Raw genomic sequence first — 16,892 nt, forward strand, 5'->3', positions numbered from 1 at the left:
AAAAGATTACCAAATATATTTTTTGTTGCTAGCTGTAAAGATACAAATATTATAACTTTAGAGAAAGGAAATTTTTTTCATCTTCACTTGTCATTTTTTTATATGACTTTTAAATCCAAAAATGGTTAAGGACGTAGTTGTCTGTTGTTGCATTTTTTCTTTAGCCTATTTTTATATTTTGTGAACATGTATGTCTTGTTTCTCATGAAAACTTTCCTAGAATTCTGTAGAAAATTTCTGTTAGAAAGTCTGTTGGGGAAGAATGAGTTAGGCTTAAAAATGTTAAATATGTGAGTTAAATGTTTATAATATATTTTACACTTTTTAAATGTTCTAGCTTTCAAGATTAACTGATATCTATTATTAAACATATACATTTGCTTGTAGATAAAAATTGCTGAGTTTTGCAAAAACCTTACAGCTGGTGGAAGTAGTATAAGTTTATAATGTTGTTTATTACAAGTGATATAATGTAGGACAGAGCCTTGTATATGTAGTACATGCAATATAATACCATGAAAGAAGCTTCAAGATAAATTTTATCCTTCTAAGACTAAATGTATAGTTATAATAACTGAAAAATATAAATTATTAAAAAAAAAAGCAAAATAATAGCTCTACTATGATTGAAAGGTTACTTTGACTTTAAATATATATTTTGTGTTTTAAACTGTAGTAAAGCTGTGTAAAGCTAGACTAGAAAATGTGGCTTGATGTCACGATGTTGAAAACTCAATGACTTTCCTGTATCTTATCAAAATTGATTAGGTTGAGATAGTAATATTGAAAACCATACTTACTTACACAGTATTTTAAAAACCTGTGGATTTATGCTCTAGGATATTAAAAAACTTGGTTAAAAAAATTGGAGATATTTTGTAAATCCTTAGAACACCAGTGTTAGTGTTTTCTGTTGTACAAATTTAATAATTGTACATCAATATTTTGTTTTGAGATAGACTTTTGAGTTTTTAGTCCAAACCTTATTAACATAATGAGTAAACTCTTATCATTATTAGGGAGCAAGGACAGTTGTAAAAATTGTAAATCCTTAAAACACCAATGTTAATATGGTGTTTGTTTGTACAAATTTAATAATTGTACATCTATATTTTGTTTTGAGATAAACCTTTGAGTTTTTAGTCCTAACCTTATTCACATAATGAGCAAACTCTTATCATTATTAGGCAGCGAGGACAGTTGTGGCAGAAAAAACCAAAGAAGTGAAAATTAAGAGGGAAAGAGATGGTGATTCAGATGATGAGCCACTAGCTGCACGGTATAAAGATATTATTCTCTTTTAACACCCCCTCATGATCTTCCTTATGCTATATTGTATCATTGTCAAGTTTGGTGCTGATTGATCAAGAAATGTGGAAATGTATTAGGAACAGATACACACACATACTGACATTTATTTGTATAGATTAGAAAAGTGTATAATAATAGTATTCCAACTGTACTATATTTGTCAAATCCATTGCCAACAATGCATTTCACTTAATCAGGAGCTCTTCAGACCATTTGGGCTATAGGTGGTTGGAATACTATTATACACACTTATTATTTTTGGAAATCACTATAGGAACTAGATTAACTCTTTCCATAAATGTACCCTTTTCTGTATTAGTTGTGAGGTTTTACTGAGTTATGTTAAAGATTTAATTATACTAATCTATTATCATGGTATGCAAATAAACTTGGCATCAGAACATAGCTAATAAGTAAAATTTTAATATTATATGAGTTTGAAGTTCTTAATTTTATACAGAAATATTTTTAACAAATCTTCAATCTCCCTTAGTATGGGAATTGTGACTCTAGGTCTTCCCTCTTCTCTAATTTATTTACCACATGTTCAAGAAGTTCAAAATTTAATGAAATTACCCATTATTATATAGTCATTACTCAGGTAAAGCATAATTTTTATAACCTTTAATCTTATTGGCTTACACAACTTTAAGCTAGAAAATCATAACCCTCTTGCCATGCCAACATGTCATATCCTTTCTTTCACAAGTTGCCAATAGTTCTATCTGATGTTTAATTCTATATTATCTAGAACCAATAGAAAACCAGAGTTTTAATCTGTCAACTGATGTATTATATTACATTGTTTTCTTTACAGAGAACTGTCTATTTTGCTTCCAGTTCAAACTTTATTCTCAGGGGAAACAGCAGTGAGCTTAGCTGAATTTTTAATAACTCTCGTCACATAGTTAGAAAGCCAGGAAAATTATAATAATTATAGGATATTGTCTGTTTTTATGTGTTATTATTTTGTGTTCATAGATGCATTATTTAGTGTAGTAGTATCATTAGTATAAAAAAAGTAGGGTTATGTTTCATCAACAGTCAATAGCAAAAAAAAAAAGGTACCCAGGTAATTTATTTATTTCTTCTGTATTCTTTATTTATTATTATAAAGTAACTAAAATGTAAAAATTAGAAACTAGGTTAGATTAGGTAAGATAAAGAAAAATAATAAATTGTTTACGAGGTACACTTGCAAGTAGCTCATGCATTACTTAATTCAGTAGAGAAATTTGAGCTACATGTTAGCCAAGTAATTTACATTTTGTGTATTGGGGGTTATTACTTAGACACAGTTCAAAGAGCAATAAAACAATAAAATTTTAAGTAGAAACATGTATACTGTTATGAGCTTTAAAATATTTAGGATAAGCACATCTAGTTTCCTTGTACATTTTGAAGTCATTCTAGAAAGAAAAAGGAGGTAACTTAGATTTTTTTATGGTGGTTACAATATCGGTCAAATTAACCAGCCCTGTATAGAGGTAGGGCAGAGAAAATATAGATTACTTAAAAAACGTTTGAAATTGAATTAGAAGGTTTTAGCAATTATGCAAATGAAGTTTGACAATTTCAGATTAAGAAAATATTTTTGATCTTAATATGAAAATCATTTTGCACTCGGAGTTGTCAACACTTTGACTCTGTATATTCATGGAGAAATTTATAGTAAAAATACTTCATTAAAAATTCTTATTTATCTGCAAAAGACTTATAATATTTACTGAAAGCTTGCAAAATTTCATGAAGGTACATAAGACATTAGAAGTTACAGAATGGAAACTAAAGGTTAATTTGGGGTCACAAACTTGGGTGAATTGACTGAAACCATAGTGAGAGAGTTAAGAAAGTAGTGTTTAAAAATGTAATAGGTCTTATGATAAGTACAATTGTAATAATTCTTTGCTGGCTTGTAAAATGTGTACACACCATAATAACTTCTTGTACCAAATGACTTATATAAATAGTGTTCTGACCACTGCTGTGTTTGTTGTATCCCAGTTTGTTGTATCAAGCAATGGATATAACAAATATAGTGTGGTTGGAGTACTATTATTCCAATTCTTGAAAATCACTAAGACACTAGATTAAGAATATAGTGTTTACAAATGAAAAGGCCCAATACCAATGTCTTATGTTGTATAGTTGATGATTTCTATATTTATTCACTATATATGCTCACACTGAACCTAGGTTTTCTTTCTATAAGTGTGGATGTCTTTCCAAACACCCTTACCTAGGTGTTTAACAATCATGAGACAAATTTAAGTGAAAATTATTATAAATCATTACTTTTGGGTAGCATGTAAAAAAGTGGTAACTTCATTAACATTAAGTGTATGAGCTTTAGTATATTAGAATATAAACTACAAGTTTGTTGACACTAACAAGCCTATAATCTTTATCAAATACAGAGCAGAAAAGGTTAAGAAAATTAAGGTTGAACACTCAGAAGAAAAAATAAAAGTAAAGACAGAAAAAAAAGATAAACACAACAAGGAAGCAGAGAACAGAAAAAGAAAAACAGAGGATGAGGATTTAAAGGTAAGTGTAGATAATATTAGAATTAAATGTAGGTGCTCATACAGAGTAGTGTATTTAATATGTTAATGGTGCAGAACCAAAAGTAATTTATATGTGGTGCTGACTTGGTTATTTTCATGCCTCAATTTATGTATGAGCAAGCTCTCTCTGGTATGGATACTTTGTTTGTCATTGCCCCTTACTAAGGTTTTAAAATTATTTGCATAGAACGACTACATCACACTCATCTAGAGCATGTTCAAGTACAATCAGTGTTCTTTCGCACAAGTTTAACAATTCTCTTTTCATGGACCTGATATGGCCTTACTGATAGAGAGGACAAATAAATTTATAAATCAAATTAGGTGACTTTAATGCAATATTCGCAATTCTTAAACTTCAAGAAATTTTAGACAACAATAAGGTTTAAAAATACATCTTAGCTGCATTAGAGAGTATGCCTTACAAAGTACATTTTTAACTGATTTTTTTTTTTAATCAAAGAATATTTACTGTATATTGCAAGGTTGTAACACCAGAATATATGGAAACTTCATTTATGGTTGGTGTACTAAAACTCCACTTATCAAAATAATTATGAAGTATTCTATCAATAACATTTATACAGGAAAACTATTGCATAAGAATTCTTTGAATATTATTAAATTATTTATGCAAAACTTTGTAACTACTGTATATCTTATGTATGATGAAATAAAATCTTAACCAAGTTTTCTTTAAAAACATTTGGTACAGAGCCTTCAAAGTTAGAATACTAGCTGGTAAAACATTTTTTTATGGTATACTTCACATTGGAATTAACCATTATTTTTATGAATCAGTGTGTCCAAAAATGAAAGTTTGTGATATTGTTGATGGTCAGCGGTGAATTTTAATATTGTTGTGTTTACTATTCAAGTACTCAAGAAATTGAGAAACTTGATCAGAATTTCTAAAACCATTAAAAGTATCATCTATATATTTATAGTAAAGGGGTTGAAAAGAATGTGGAAAGTCTTCAATTCTTTGTTTTTCTTGATAGCAAAGAAAAGGATTGGCTAAAGAAGGTGCCAACCTGGAACTTGTAGCACCACCATCAGTCTGATCATTGTAAATACAACATATATAGTAATTATGAAGTTTTGCATAAAGAATTTTATATGTTATTGGCAGAATACTTCATAATTGTTTGACTAAGTGAAATTTTAATCAACAATCCATGTATGAAGTTTTTAAGTATCCTTGCAATATATTGGTAAATTTACTTTGTAAGACATATTCTCCAATATAGCTAAGATGTATTTTGAAACCTCATTGTGGTCTACATTTTTTTTTAGATTTTAGGACTGTATGTCACCTAAAATAGTTTATAATTATCCTTAAAGGACTTCGCTGTCGGCAAACCTATATCAGGTCCACTAAAGGAAAGTTGATAGATCATGTGAAAGAATGTGCATGTTTGAGATCCATGACTAGATCAAGTGTTTAAGATTTTAGAAGGGTCCAGTGATGAACAGAACTTCTGTGAAACAGAGAGTTTCCTGTTACACAAATTGAGGCATGAAATTAACCAAGTCAGCTCTGCATATAAATTACTTTTGGTTCTATAACATTTATTCGTCATTTTTCTATATTTTAATGGTAATCACAGTGCTTCTGTTTTATAATTCTCAAGTATTTTTTATTTTACGTGGGCATGGGTTTTTTGGTAAAAGAATTTAAGATTTTGCATTAAAAAATCAATTAACTCTAATTTGTATAAATAATAAATGAAATTATATATGAACAGTTATAAAACTGGGCCTATGCTCAATCTTGATTACTAGTGTAGGAAATCGTAATATATATATATTGAGTAATATATTATGGAGTGTTACGAAAATATTATGAGGAGTCTAATTATTTGTTCTTCAGAAACTGTTGGTCGTTAAAGATATATGCCATTTTCTCAGTCTTATGTTACACATTTTGCATCATTAGCCTATTAAAAAAGTGAAGAAAGAAGACAAGAAGATAAAAAAGGGATCCACAGAAACAAGCAGCTCAAGGAAATCAGGAAAACAAAAAGAAGAGCAAGAAGTTTGGAAATGGTTTGTGCCGTTTAATTGAATTTGTTACTCTATAACAAAGCCTTTTGTTTTGAAAACTCTATTTATAAGAATTAATGTAAAATATTTTCTATATGCTTAAATTATGAAAAACAACAATATGAGTGTGTTTGTCTGTTTCATTACTCTACTGATTATTTCAGTTTTAACTCTCTCCCTACTAGTTTGCTTTAATCAGCCAAGTTCATGATCCCAAATTGACCTTTATAGTTTCCATACTATAATGTCTGATATGTTTTATGTATCTTCACTTAATTTTTCAAGTTTTCAGTAATCATTATAAGTCTTTTATAAACAAAATATTGTAATTTTCAATGATTTATTTTCTCTAAAAATTTCTCCATGAATATATAAAGAGTCAATATGTCGACTGCTTCGACTGCCAAGTGATTTTCATATTAAGATTAAAAATACTTTTCTTCATCTGAAAAATCTAAAATTTCATTTATCTAATCTCTAAAACCTCCTACAAGGTGTATACGTATTCTTGAAAGTCCTTGAGATTGAGAATGGAATTTCAAGAGCTTGAGAAAGTGCTTGAAAAGGAGCCTTTTTTGCAAAAGTACTTGAAAATATTATAATAGCAGAATATATCGATATATCTAACTTTAATGCATGTTGGAGAGTTGAGCACAATAAATAGTCTTTCTTTTCTTTTTAGTCTACAAATAAATAGGAAATTTATAAAATTTCAATGGAATCTGGTTGATTTTGATGTAGATTTTAGCTTCCAAAAAGTGCTTGAAAAACATTCTGAGGGTGCTTAGAAAGTGCTTAAAATTGATCAGAGCAATTCAGTATGAACCATGCTAGTTTTTTTAGTAAAACTTTATATTTTATCTGTTATTTTTTCCACCTTAACTCTGTAAGAGTTTGACCAGTCTGAGTGATGACAACATTATAATAAGTAATTTACATTGAATTTCATACTTCTTGGAGGGGTGGTAAATAAATTAGAGAAGAGAGGATGCCTGGAAAGAAAATGTCACAATTCTCATACTAGGGGAATTCAGGATTATTTTTTCATATTGCCATCTAAAATTAAGAACATAAAACATATATAATAGTAAAAATTTGATTATTAGCTACCATTTTGTGTCAAATTTATTCATATACCATGATAAGAAATTAGTTTAATTAAATTTTGAATCTAATTCACCAAAATCTTGGGATATGCTCAGAAAAAGATTCCTGTGTTAATGACCTGTAAAGGTAGCATTATTTTAATGTGATAGGAAGACTGTTGCACTTCAGAGTATTATATCTTTCTCCAAGACTTTATGGTAAAGTAATTATTCCAATTTTGGTTTAAGTTCAAACATTTTATTAAAAAGAAAAAGTTAAAATACTATACATTATTGATTAGAAAAATAATGTGTTTACCTTACAAAGGTGGGAGGAAGAAAAACATGCAGAGGGTGTAAAATGGAAAACACTTCAGCACAGTGGTCCTGTCCTTGCACCACCTTATGAGCCTCTACCAAAATCAGTCAAGTTTTATTATGAAGGTAGGTGATATTTAAAGTTACTACACAGTAGTTGCATTATTACAGTTTGAACACAGTAAGTTAGGTCTGACAGAAATAAGAATTGTGATGTTGGTTGTGATATTATGTTTTTCATTCTTTGAAGTTTTTGTTTTGGGACTTGCATGCACCCACATGCTACTTTCTTAACTGTACTAATCAAAATCATGATATATATATATCATGCTGTTTATAGGTTTGTCTTCTTTTTTTAAAATTAAAGTTGTATGTTCTGAGCATAGCATGTTTATTGTATATAAGGTGTGGCCTTTGTTGAATATGTTGCTTCAAAATTAATAAAGTTTATATTCTGTTGAGGGATTATCTATAAACGTATCTACAGAATTGAGGAAACACAAGACAACTGTACTTTTCACAAGTACACCATTTATTGCAACCATGGTTTCACCATTAAAGGCATCATCAGATACAGACTGAAATGTTTTGTAGCAGGGTTTATATATATGTTTTAACAAAGAACCGGAAGTGACCTTGACATTCACCTAGAGACAAGTGTGGAGGAGCTTAAGTTGATTTTGTCGTTTAGAACTTTTTCTGGACAACAATCAACCAAAAACTCCATAGTGTTACATCAGTTTAAACAAGATGTTGTGTGCAGTGTTGTTAAAAGCTAGTTCAGAAAGCTGTCACATGTTTGACAAATTCATAATGCATGATTTTTTAAATTAATAGAAAATAACCTTTTATTGCTGTAACCTGAAGAAAACTTATAATGTGTAGCCATACTAGTCTTGCTAAAATAGCCTTTGTCCTGAAAAAAAGTTAACCCTCTCACTACAGGTAAATCATATTGCATATGTCACGACCTCCAACTGAGTTACATTCAAAATATAATTAAACTACTTTATTATCAATGTATTATATGAATAAATGTGGCATCAAAACATAATTAAGTCAAGTTTTGATTTAATTTTATAGGGAAATATTTAAATAAATCCTCAAGCTCTCCAAGTGTGAAAATCGTAACATTTGTTCTCTAGGTCTTTCCCTTTTTCTGATTTATTTCCCACTCCTCTGAAATATGAGATATGACATAAATTACTCATTGCAATATTGATACTACTAAGGCAAAGTCTAATTTGTATAGCTTTCAGTCTTTGTTTATGGAGTCATAATCTAAAAAATTCAGTCTACTTGCCAACCGACAAACTCTTTCACAAATTGTCAGTAATTCTTTCTAACGTTTTATATCATTTATAACCAATAGAAAGGCCAACCTTTTGTCTATAGAGTGACATATAATTCTGTGTTGTTTTCGGTACAAAGTATAGTCAATTTTTTGTTCAGTTTGAAAGTTTTATCTTGCGATGTTCAGAGCAGCTAAAAGAATTATTTTAAGTCTGTCCTGCCTTAGTTAGAAAGTCAGTTAAATTAGAAAAAGTATAGAACATTGCTTGCTTTGTATATATTATTATTCATTGTTCTTATGTGCATTAAGGATGATTTATAAATATTTTGTATTTGTTTTGGTGGTTACAAGGTTGATCAAATTGATGAAGTCTGTATAGTTTGTTTGTTTGTAATTAAGCACAAAGCTACACAATGGGCTATCTGTGCTGTGCCCACCACGGGTATCAAAACTAGATTTCTTGCACTGTAAGTCTGCAGACATACCGCTGTGCCACTGGGGGGCAGTCCATATAGAGTTATAGTAAAGAAAATAACAAAATCTAAAGATTTACTGAAAAATAAATATGGATATTTATTTAGGATATTTCAGAGGTTATACATATGAAACATGAAAAATCACTTTGTCTCAGAGCACTCAACTCTCCTACTCCATATATTCATGGACAAATTTTTAGCAAAAATACTCAATTGAAAAATCAGATTTTTTTGTGCAAAAGAGTTGTAATGCTTAGTAAAAGCTTGTCACATTTCATAAAGATACGTTGAGTACCTTCATAGTTGTAGTATGTATACTTTCATGGTGGTTACAAGGATATGTAAAATACATGAGCCTGTGTCCATAGGTTTAATGTGTTGCTACTTTAACCCTTTAAGAGTACAGTTGCCAAATGGACATTTCATGACCTTTTTACATTGTTACATTCAACAAAAGTTAATTAAACAACTGTAATATCAATGTATTCACTATCAATAATTGTTCATGAAAATTTGAACTTAATTTCAAAAAGAAACATTAAAAAAATTTCTCAATATTCTATGTCAAGTGATGCATCTCAGCTCTGATTTCTTCACTTAATAATTTTCTAATTTCAAAAAGATGCTACTTTTGTTAAATACATCATAGAAACTTCTCCTCTCTCTCTCTCTGACATTGGATATTATTTTGTTAATCCAATTTCAAACTTATATGGCTGATGGACATGCCTATAACCAATAAATAGAGTGGATTTCTTCTGCATGAATCTGCATCTCATTGTGTCAGTTTTCTCAACTAGATTATTCAGTGGTTAGAAGATTTTCATTCCAAGATCATTGTTGTGCTAACAGAATTTTTTTAACTTATTTAGAAAGCCAGGTATAGTAGTTTTGGGACATTTTATTCTAGTGGCTGATATATGTGATTTTTAATGTTTACTAAAAGCTTTACTAATTCTGTGAAGATACAGTTAGTAAATTTAGAGTTACAGTATGTATAGCTTCATAGGCAGAAGCTCGACCCATTGCATCAACTCTACTCATAAAAGGTTGAAAGAAAAGTTATAAACTGGGTGTAAAATTGTTTTACATAAAATTTTCTTTAATAATAATTTCAATTTTTTATGTAAAAACACTAAGGTAAAATATTTTTATCAGGTAAACATATGGTCTTGAGTCCAGAATGTGAAGAAGTAGCAGGGTTTTATGCCAGAATGCTGGAGCATGAATATGTTACCAAAGATGTTTTCAACAAAAACTTTTTTAAGGACTGGAGGAAGGTATGTTAAACATTTATTTTCTATAACCAACTAGTAAAACATTTCTTCATTATTAAGTATCAGTTATGTCTTCAACAAATTCCACAAGATCAAATCAATTAAAGAAACCGTATACTTTTGTTCTCTTCATATTATCAAAACAAAAAATGCATCTAATTTCTATTTTCCACTTATTAGAGACCAATGTAGATTTATTTCTAGGATATATTAACCAAATATATCCAGCTCTTTTTTAAACTTGACATTTTATAATTTTCAAATATTAAATGCTCTTAAGTTCTCTTCAAGACATTTTTAATATTTGTTTTTTTTTTTATTTACTAGCAATAGACTTGAAATTATCTGTTACAAATTATATATAGGGTGAAAACAACAAAAATTCATCCTTCACAAACAGGGAAAAACTGTGTAAGTTAAGCATAATTTTCCAAATCTTTATGTTCATAATAATGTTTTTACCATACTGTTGAGAACCTAATCATCATCACTTTCATCAAGATGATGTTAACTGATGGTTGAGAACCTAATTTTGTTATCGTAACTTTCATCAAGATGATGTTATTGTACTACTAAGAATCTAATCTTGTTATTGCATTTGTAATGATGGTGTTACCATATTGATAAGGTTCTTGTTGTCACTTATAAGATGATGTTACCATACTACCAAGAACCTAGTTTTTTTTCTTATTACTTTCGTGATGTTGATTAATATTAACTTCCAATCAGAGCAAGCTTTGTACTTAGAGAAAAACTAAAAATCAACCTGTCCATTAGTATAGTTAATTAAATATATAACCATAATACTAAGAACATATTATTGTTATGGCCACTTTCATGGTGATAAGTGACTACAAAAATACCTATTACTATTACCACAACTATCATGATATTACCAGACTACCAGTGTTGTAGGTTTTTAGACCAACCTTCATAAGATCTTGATTTCGGGCCACTTGAGTGTCAATGTTTTACAGGTTCTGAATACAAGACTGGTTAAATTTAAAAGTTTTACCAGTATTTAGATTTAGACCTACCCAGTTATAACATGTGCTAATCAAAATTAGTGGCTACTGTACATTGCATTACACATAGGCTTATTACAAGTTTGTATGAACTTCATCTGGTGCACATATTTATGTTAAATGTGAGCTATATTCCCTGATATTCAACATGTCTAGTAGACCTGCTGTGATCCTGTTTGGCTTCAAAGATCATAAAGAATTCACTGACACCATAAACTCTTGAAATACAGTAAAAAATTTTCTTTTGTTTGATTTGCTGACCTTCTTGATTTGTTTTTATTTATTCATATTTTTGTTTTGTTTTTTTTTCATAGGAGGAGACGTTAAAATTAAGACATGGGATTAACATGTAAAAGATTTGCAGTTAAGATGTTAATAAAGTTTGTTTGATGCATGTGACTTTTATTCTTCTTGCTTTATTTTTCATTGTGTAATTTATCACAAGGTCTTGGTCTCGGACACAGGTCTCAACAACAACACAGCAAACTAATAAAACCTAGTGTTATTTTCACCACTTTCATAGTGATGATGTAACTAGACTATTGATAATTTAGTCTTTTTTCTTCTTCTTTTTTTCTTTTAAACTAGTTAGATTTTCTCAGACACTTGTGTGCATAAAGAGAGGAAAATAAAAAGTTATTTCTTTCCTACTTATTTTATCTCAAGTACCAAGAAACTAGTTAGTACAGATCTTAATTATTCCTTCATCTAATAGTTCAGAATGTAAATAGAAATAAAAATTGAATAATTTTATATGTTTATGATCAGAAACATTTGTAGGAAAAAGTTTTAGCAAAATGAGTTTCTTTTTCAAATGTTTGACAAGTATTTTTACTATTCTAGCAGAGACGACTTGTAAATTTGTTTTTGTTGGTGTGTGTTTTTTTGCATTAAGATATGAATTAATAAACCTTGGAGTGTTAAATTAGGATTATGTAGATTTTTGATCTGATTTATTGGTATTTATTTATCTTTGATATGCCCCCCAGTGGCTTTCTGTTCGATCATAAAGTCGATTAACAATCTCAGATCCACCTGAAAAGGGTTATTAATTTCTATTGTTCAGCTTATGTATTCCAAAATTTTAACTTTCTGTTATACTGATTTCATATGTTGATCCAATCTGAGTTTGAATGCTATATTTTTTGCATAGCAGTTTCTTTTTGCTTTTTTTTTCTTATAGGTAATGACCCAAGAAGAAAAAGAAAAGATCACAGATTTGAAGAAGTGTAACTTCAAGGAATTAGCAGAATATTTTAAAGTCAAGTCAGAAGAGAGAAAAAACATGTCTAAGGAAGAGAAAGCTGTAAGAAAAATATATATGGTAGCATTGGAGCACTTTGTTAAGAGCTCACTTGCAGTAGATATACCAATACCAGTATACCAGTAACTGGACATAAAAAGAGTAACCAGGAGTATTGCATTACATATAGCAGGGTTCAGTATAGAGCTTTAAAAAAATCACTTAATTTACTGAAAAGTGTGGAACTTGTTACTTCCATTGTTTTTTCTAGTGCACTTATTAAACACAATACTCTGCATTAAATGTGCATATCATGAGTGACTACAGTACCCATATTATTGTAATGGAATTCTGTTACTTATGTAAATATGCATACACATAAATAATAACAATGCAGTTTAACCCTATGACTACAGGGTGCTGCAATTCGTAGCACCTAATGTTACTCATAATATTTTGTTCCAAAAATAAAACTAATGGATGAAATTGTTTGAAATTTGACAAGAACCTTCCTAAAAGTAAGTAATTTCAGAAAAATAAAATCTTTAATTCTGATTTATATACTTTTTTTAATAAAAATTTGTTATTTGCACTCAGACTCTGAATAGTGCACCTGGAAAGTGATTTTCCTGAATAACAATACTATTGTTTACCTTATGGTTTTCATTTTTTGCTTGCAAAATCTTTGGAACCTCCTAAATGAATATCAAAAGTTTTTTTAAGGTAAATATTTATATTTTGTTTGCCATTTTCTCTATAACATCAGTATACAGTGCAATGAAATGTTTAAAATTAAGAAATAGAAATATGTACATACCTTTCAAATCTTTGTTGATTATTTTAATGACATCTTCAGTGATTGAAATGCATAATTTCACTTCTTTACCTTTTCACTCAACTTATTTTTAATATTTTATTTTCCTCTCCTTTTTTGTCTTTGATTACATAGGCCTGCGATTTTAAACTTCATAAAAGTTGTTTTGGTTTTAATAACAGATTTTCCATAATTCAGCTATGCAAATTTTGAAAATAATATTAATTTTTTCTATCACATAAGGATTTTTTATATATTGGGAAGAAAAAAAACTCTTATTTAGATCAAATTATTATTAATGAAAATTTTTTATTATGTTTGTAAACAAAAATACAAACAAACTGAAGAAAAGGGAAGAACATTGATGTCCAACAAATATGCAACCTTATTCATTGTGATTTTTTTTTGAAATTACATCTTTTACTCTCAAACTACGTGTTGTTGTCATTCTTTTATGTACTGCATTATGAAGTTTTGTGAAAAATCTATACGTGATGGAGAAAAATGGATATCATTTTCGGATTCAGCATACAGGAATTAACGAAGAACATGGGAAAACTTCAAGACAATAAAACCATCACAGGCCTGTTTTATTTATGTTGACACACATCAACAAATTTCCATGGATGATGTTGCTTTAATTTCGGCTTTTAGGTTTAACCCCTCTGGCATAATATTTTTTGCACTCAGACATAAATCTTAAATCACAAATAACACTTAATTAACTAAAATATAAAAATAAAACCTAAATGCAATCTGTCTATCAAAATAATATATATAAGGCAAAGAAAATTGCCAAGCACTACAGACACCCTTTCAACAATGAACTTAGCCTCATTATAACGGGGCTGAAAGTAAATATATACATTATTTGTTATGTAAGAATAAACGACCTTGAAGGGCAAAATCTGCTCTTTCTATTGATTATGAGCATGCTTTTCAAGTTAAAACTGTCACTAAGCAACCCAGCTTCTACTTTGCAAGTATGCACGGCATAGCTTGAACTCAGGAATATCTGTAACAATTTTCTTTCGAGGCCAGTTTTAGCAACATATATCAAATTAATGATAAACAAACTGTATGTACATGTAGTTTTTTGACAGCAAGAAAACAGTTTTCTACCATATTCATTTCTTATATAACAAGGTCTAAAGCTCAGATGCTATAGCCACTTCAAGTGAGAGCAAATGTGAAGTTTCTAATTATTCTTTTTGTAGTTTCTTTTGAAATTAAAGAATACTAACTTAAATAAAATAAGAATTTGAATCATAATGTACTTGATAATGCTAATTTCATTAAAATACATTGATAGTAAAGTGGTTTAATTAAATTTTGAATATAACTCAGTAACACTTTGTGACATGCAATTTCCCTACAGACATCTTTTTCTGCAATATCACAAGGCTTTAGTGAGTTACATTAAAAATTTAGTTAAACTGCTTTCTTATCAAGCTATAAGAATATACTTGGCCTAAAATTGTAACTAATAATCCAAATTTTAATATTAAGTGTTAAGTTTTAATTTTATAAGGCAGTATTTAAAAAAATCCTGAATTTTCCCTAGTATGAGAATTGTGACATTTGCTCTCTAGGCATCCCCTCTTCTCTCATTTATTTACCACCCCTCCAAGAAGTATAAAATTTAACATAAATTCTTCATTATAATGTTGATATCACTCAAGCAAAGTGTAATCTGTATAGCCTTAAAACTTATTTGGTTACAAAGCCATAAAACTTAAAATCAGACCCCTCTTACCATGCCCACCTGTCACATTCTCTCTTTCAGAAATTGCCAAAAGTTTTCTCTGATGGTTAACACTATATTAGTTATAACCAATAGAAAGCTATAGTTTTAATCTGTCAACTGTCATATTATATTATGTTGTTTGCTGTACAGAGAATTGTTTATTTCACTTCTAGTTCAAACTTTATTTTCCATGGGAAACATATTGACAAGCTTAGCTAAATTTTTAACAGCTTTTGTTGCACAGTTAGAAAGCCAAAAAAATTGTGATAGTTATGGGACATTGTCTGCTTTTTATATGTTGTTATTCTGTGTTTTTTGGTGCTTTATTTAAATAGATTAAAATTTATTTATTACAGTAGTACTATTAGTATAAAAATATAGGATTAAGTTTCATCAACAGCCGACAGCAAAAAACAGAATACCCAAGTATGTACTTTATTTCTTCTTTTTTCATGTGTATTCTTTATTTATTACTATAAAGATAACTAAAATGTAAAAATTAGACTCTATTTATGTTAGATTAGGTAAAATAAAGAATAATAATAATTTACACTCGCAAGCAAGCAACTCACGAATTGCCTGTGCATTATGTAATTTGATAGAGTAATGTAATCTATATGTTCACCATGTGATTTACAACTTGTATGGCAAGAATATTAGTTAGACACAGTTCAAAGTGCAATAAAACAGTAAAATGTAAGTATAAACAGATGTCTACTGTTAGGAGTATAAAGCTATTTAGGATAAATAAATGTAGTTTCATGTTACAATTTAAAGTCATTCTAGAAATAAAAAAAGATTTAGATTTATTTTAAAGTTTTCTTTGTTTTTTTATCGTGGTTACAGGATGGTCAAATTGACCAACCTCGTATAAAGGTAGGGTAGAGAAAACATTTGAAATTTATTTAGGACGTTTTAGAGATGAAGCAAATGAAACGTGATTTTTCGAATGAAGAAAAGTATTTTTAATCTTAACATGAAAGTCACTTTGTACTCGCAGCAGTCAACACTTTGACTCCATATATTCATGGAGAAATTTGAATGAAAATACTTCATTAAAACTTCTGATTTTTTTTTTGTCTTTAAATGGCTCTTAATAATTACTGAAATCTTGCAAAATTTTGTGAAGTTACACAAAACGTATTAGAAATAATAGTGTGAAAACCATAAAGGTCAATTTTGGGTCACGAACTCAGCTGAGGCCATAGCAAGAGAGTTAATGACATTTAATCCTCATTAAATACTCTAGATACCATGCTTATACAGACTCAAATGTATATGCTCTAAAAGTCTACTGCAGAAAATATTATGCATTACTTGTTTATATATATATTTGTTTCTTCTGGTCTCATCTGATCTAAATATTTAATTGCTTATTTCTGATTCATTATTTAGATATGCAGTTGTAAAACCATAAATTTTTATTTTATTGCTCCAAAACTTTTATGTTACATATATGGACATTTTATACTTTTGTGGTTGTATACAAATTTCTCTTATTTTTGCACTCTGTGAGCTGTCAGGTAGTGTCGAAAAAACACTTGGTTATTCCACAATTACTGTACAACTTGCGATATTCTACTTAGTCTGAGTACTGTTCAGATAATTATCTAATAACATACTTCTCTTTCTCAGTGTGAAAGTTGTTGTATTTTTCACCACTTATTAGGTACCATATATAAACATATT

At 29.0% G+C, this 16,892-nt stretch overlaps 1 protein-coding gene across 1 annotated transcript in view; it reads left to right on the plus strand.

Moving 5' to 3' along the window:
- LOC106471268 (DNA topoisomerase I, mitochondrial-like) overlaps window positions 1-16,892 on the plus strand; it is a 57,340-nt gene that overhangs the window by 23,247 nt on the left and 17,201 nt on the right. The window contains exons 4-9 of the mRNA XM_013931859.2: window positions 1,188-1,279; window positions 3,729-3,858; window positions 5,818-5,927; window positions 7,338-7,453; window positions 10,256-10,377; window positions 12,583-12,705. Of these exons, the coding sequence (XP_013787313.1) occupies window positions 1,188-1,279; window positions 3,729-3,858; window positions 5,818-5,927; window positions 7,338-7,453; window positions 10,256-10,377; window positions 12,583-12,705 (693 nt within the window). The remainder of the gene's footprint in view (window positions 1-1,187; window positions 1,280-3,728; window positions 3,859-5,817; window positions 5,928-7,337; window positions 7,454-10,255; window positions 10,378-12,582; window positions 12,706-16,892) is intronic.

This window comes from Limulus polyphemus, unplaced genomic scaffold (genome assembly GCF_000517525.1).
Source record: "Limulus polyphemus unplaced genomic scaffold, Limulus_polyphemus-2.1.2 Scaffold4504, whole genome shotgun sequence".
Classification (NCBI taxonomy): domain Eukaryota; kingdom Metazoa; phylum Arthropoda; class Merostomata; order Xiphosura; family Limulidae; genus Limulus; species Limulus polyphemus.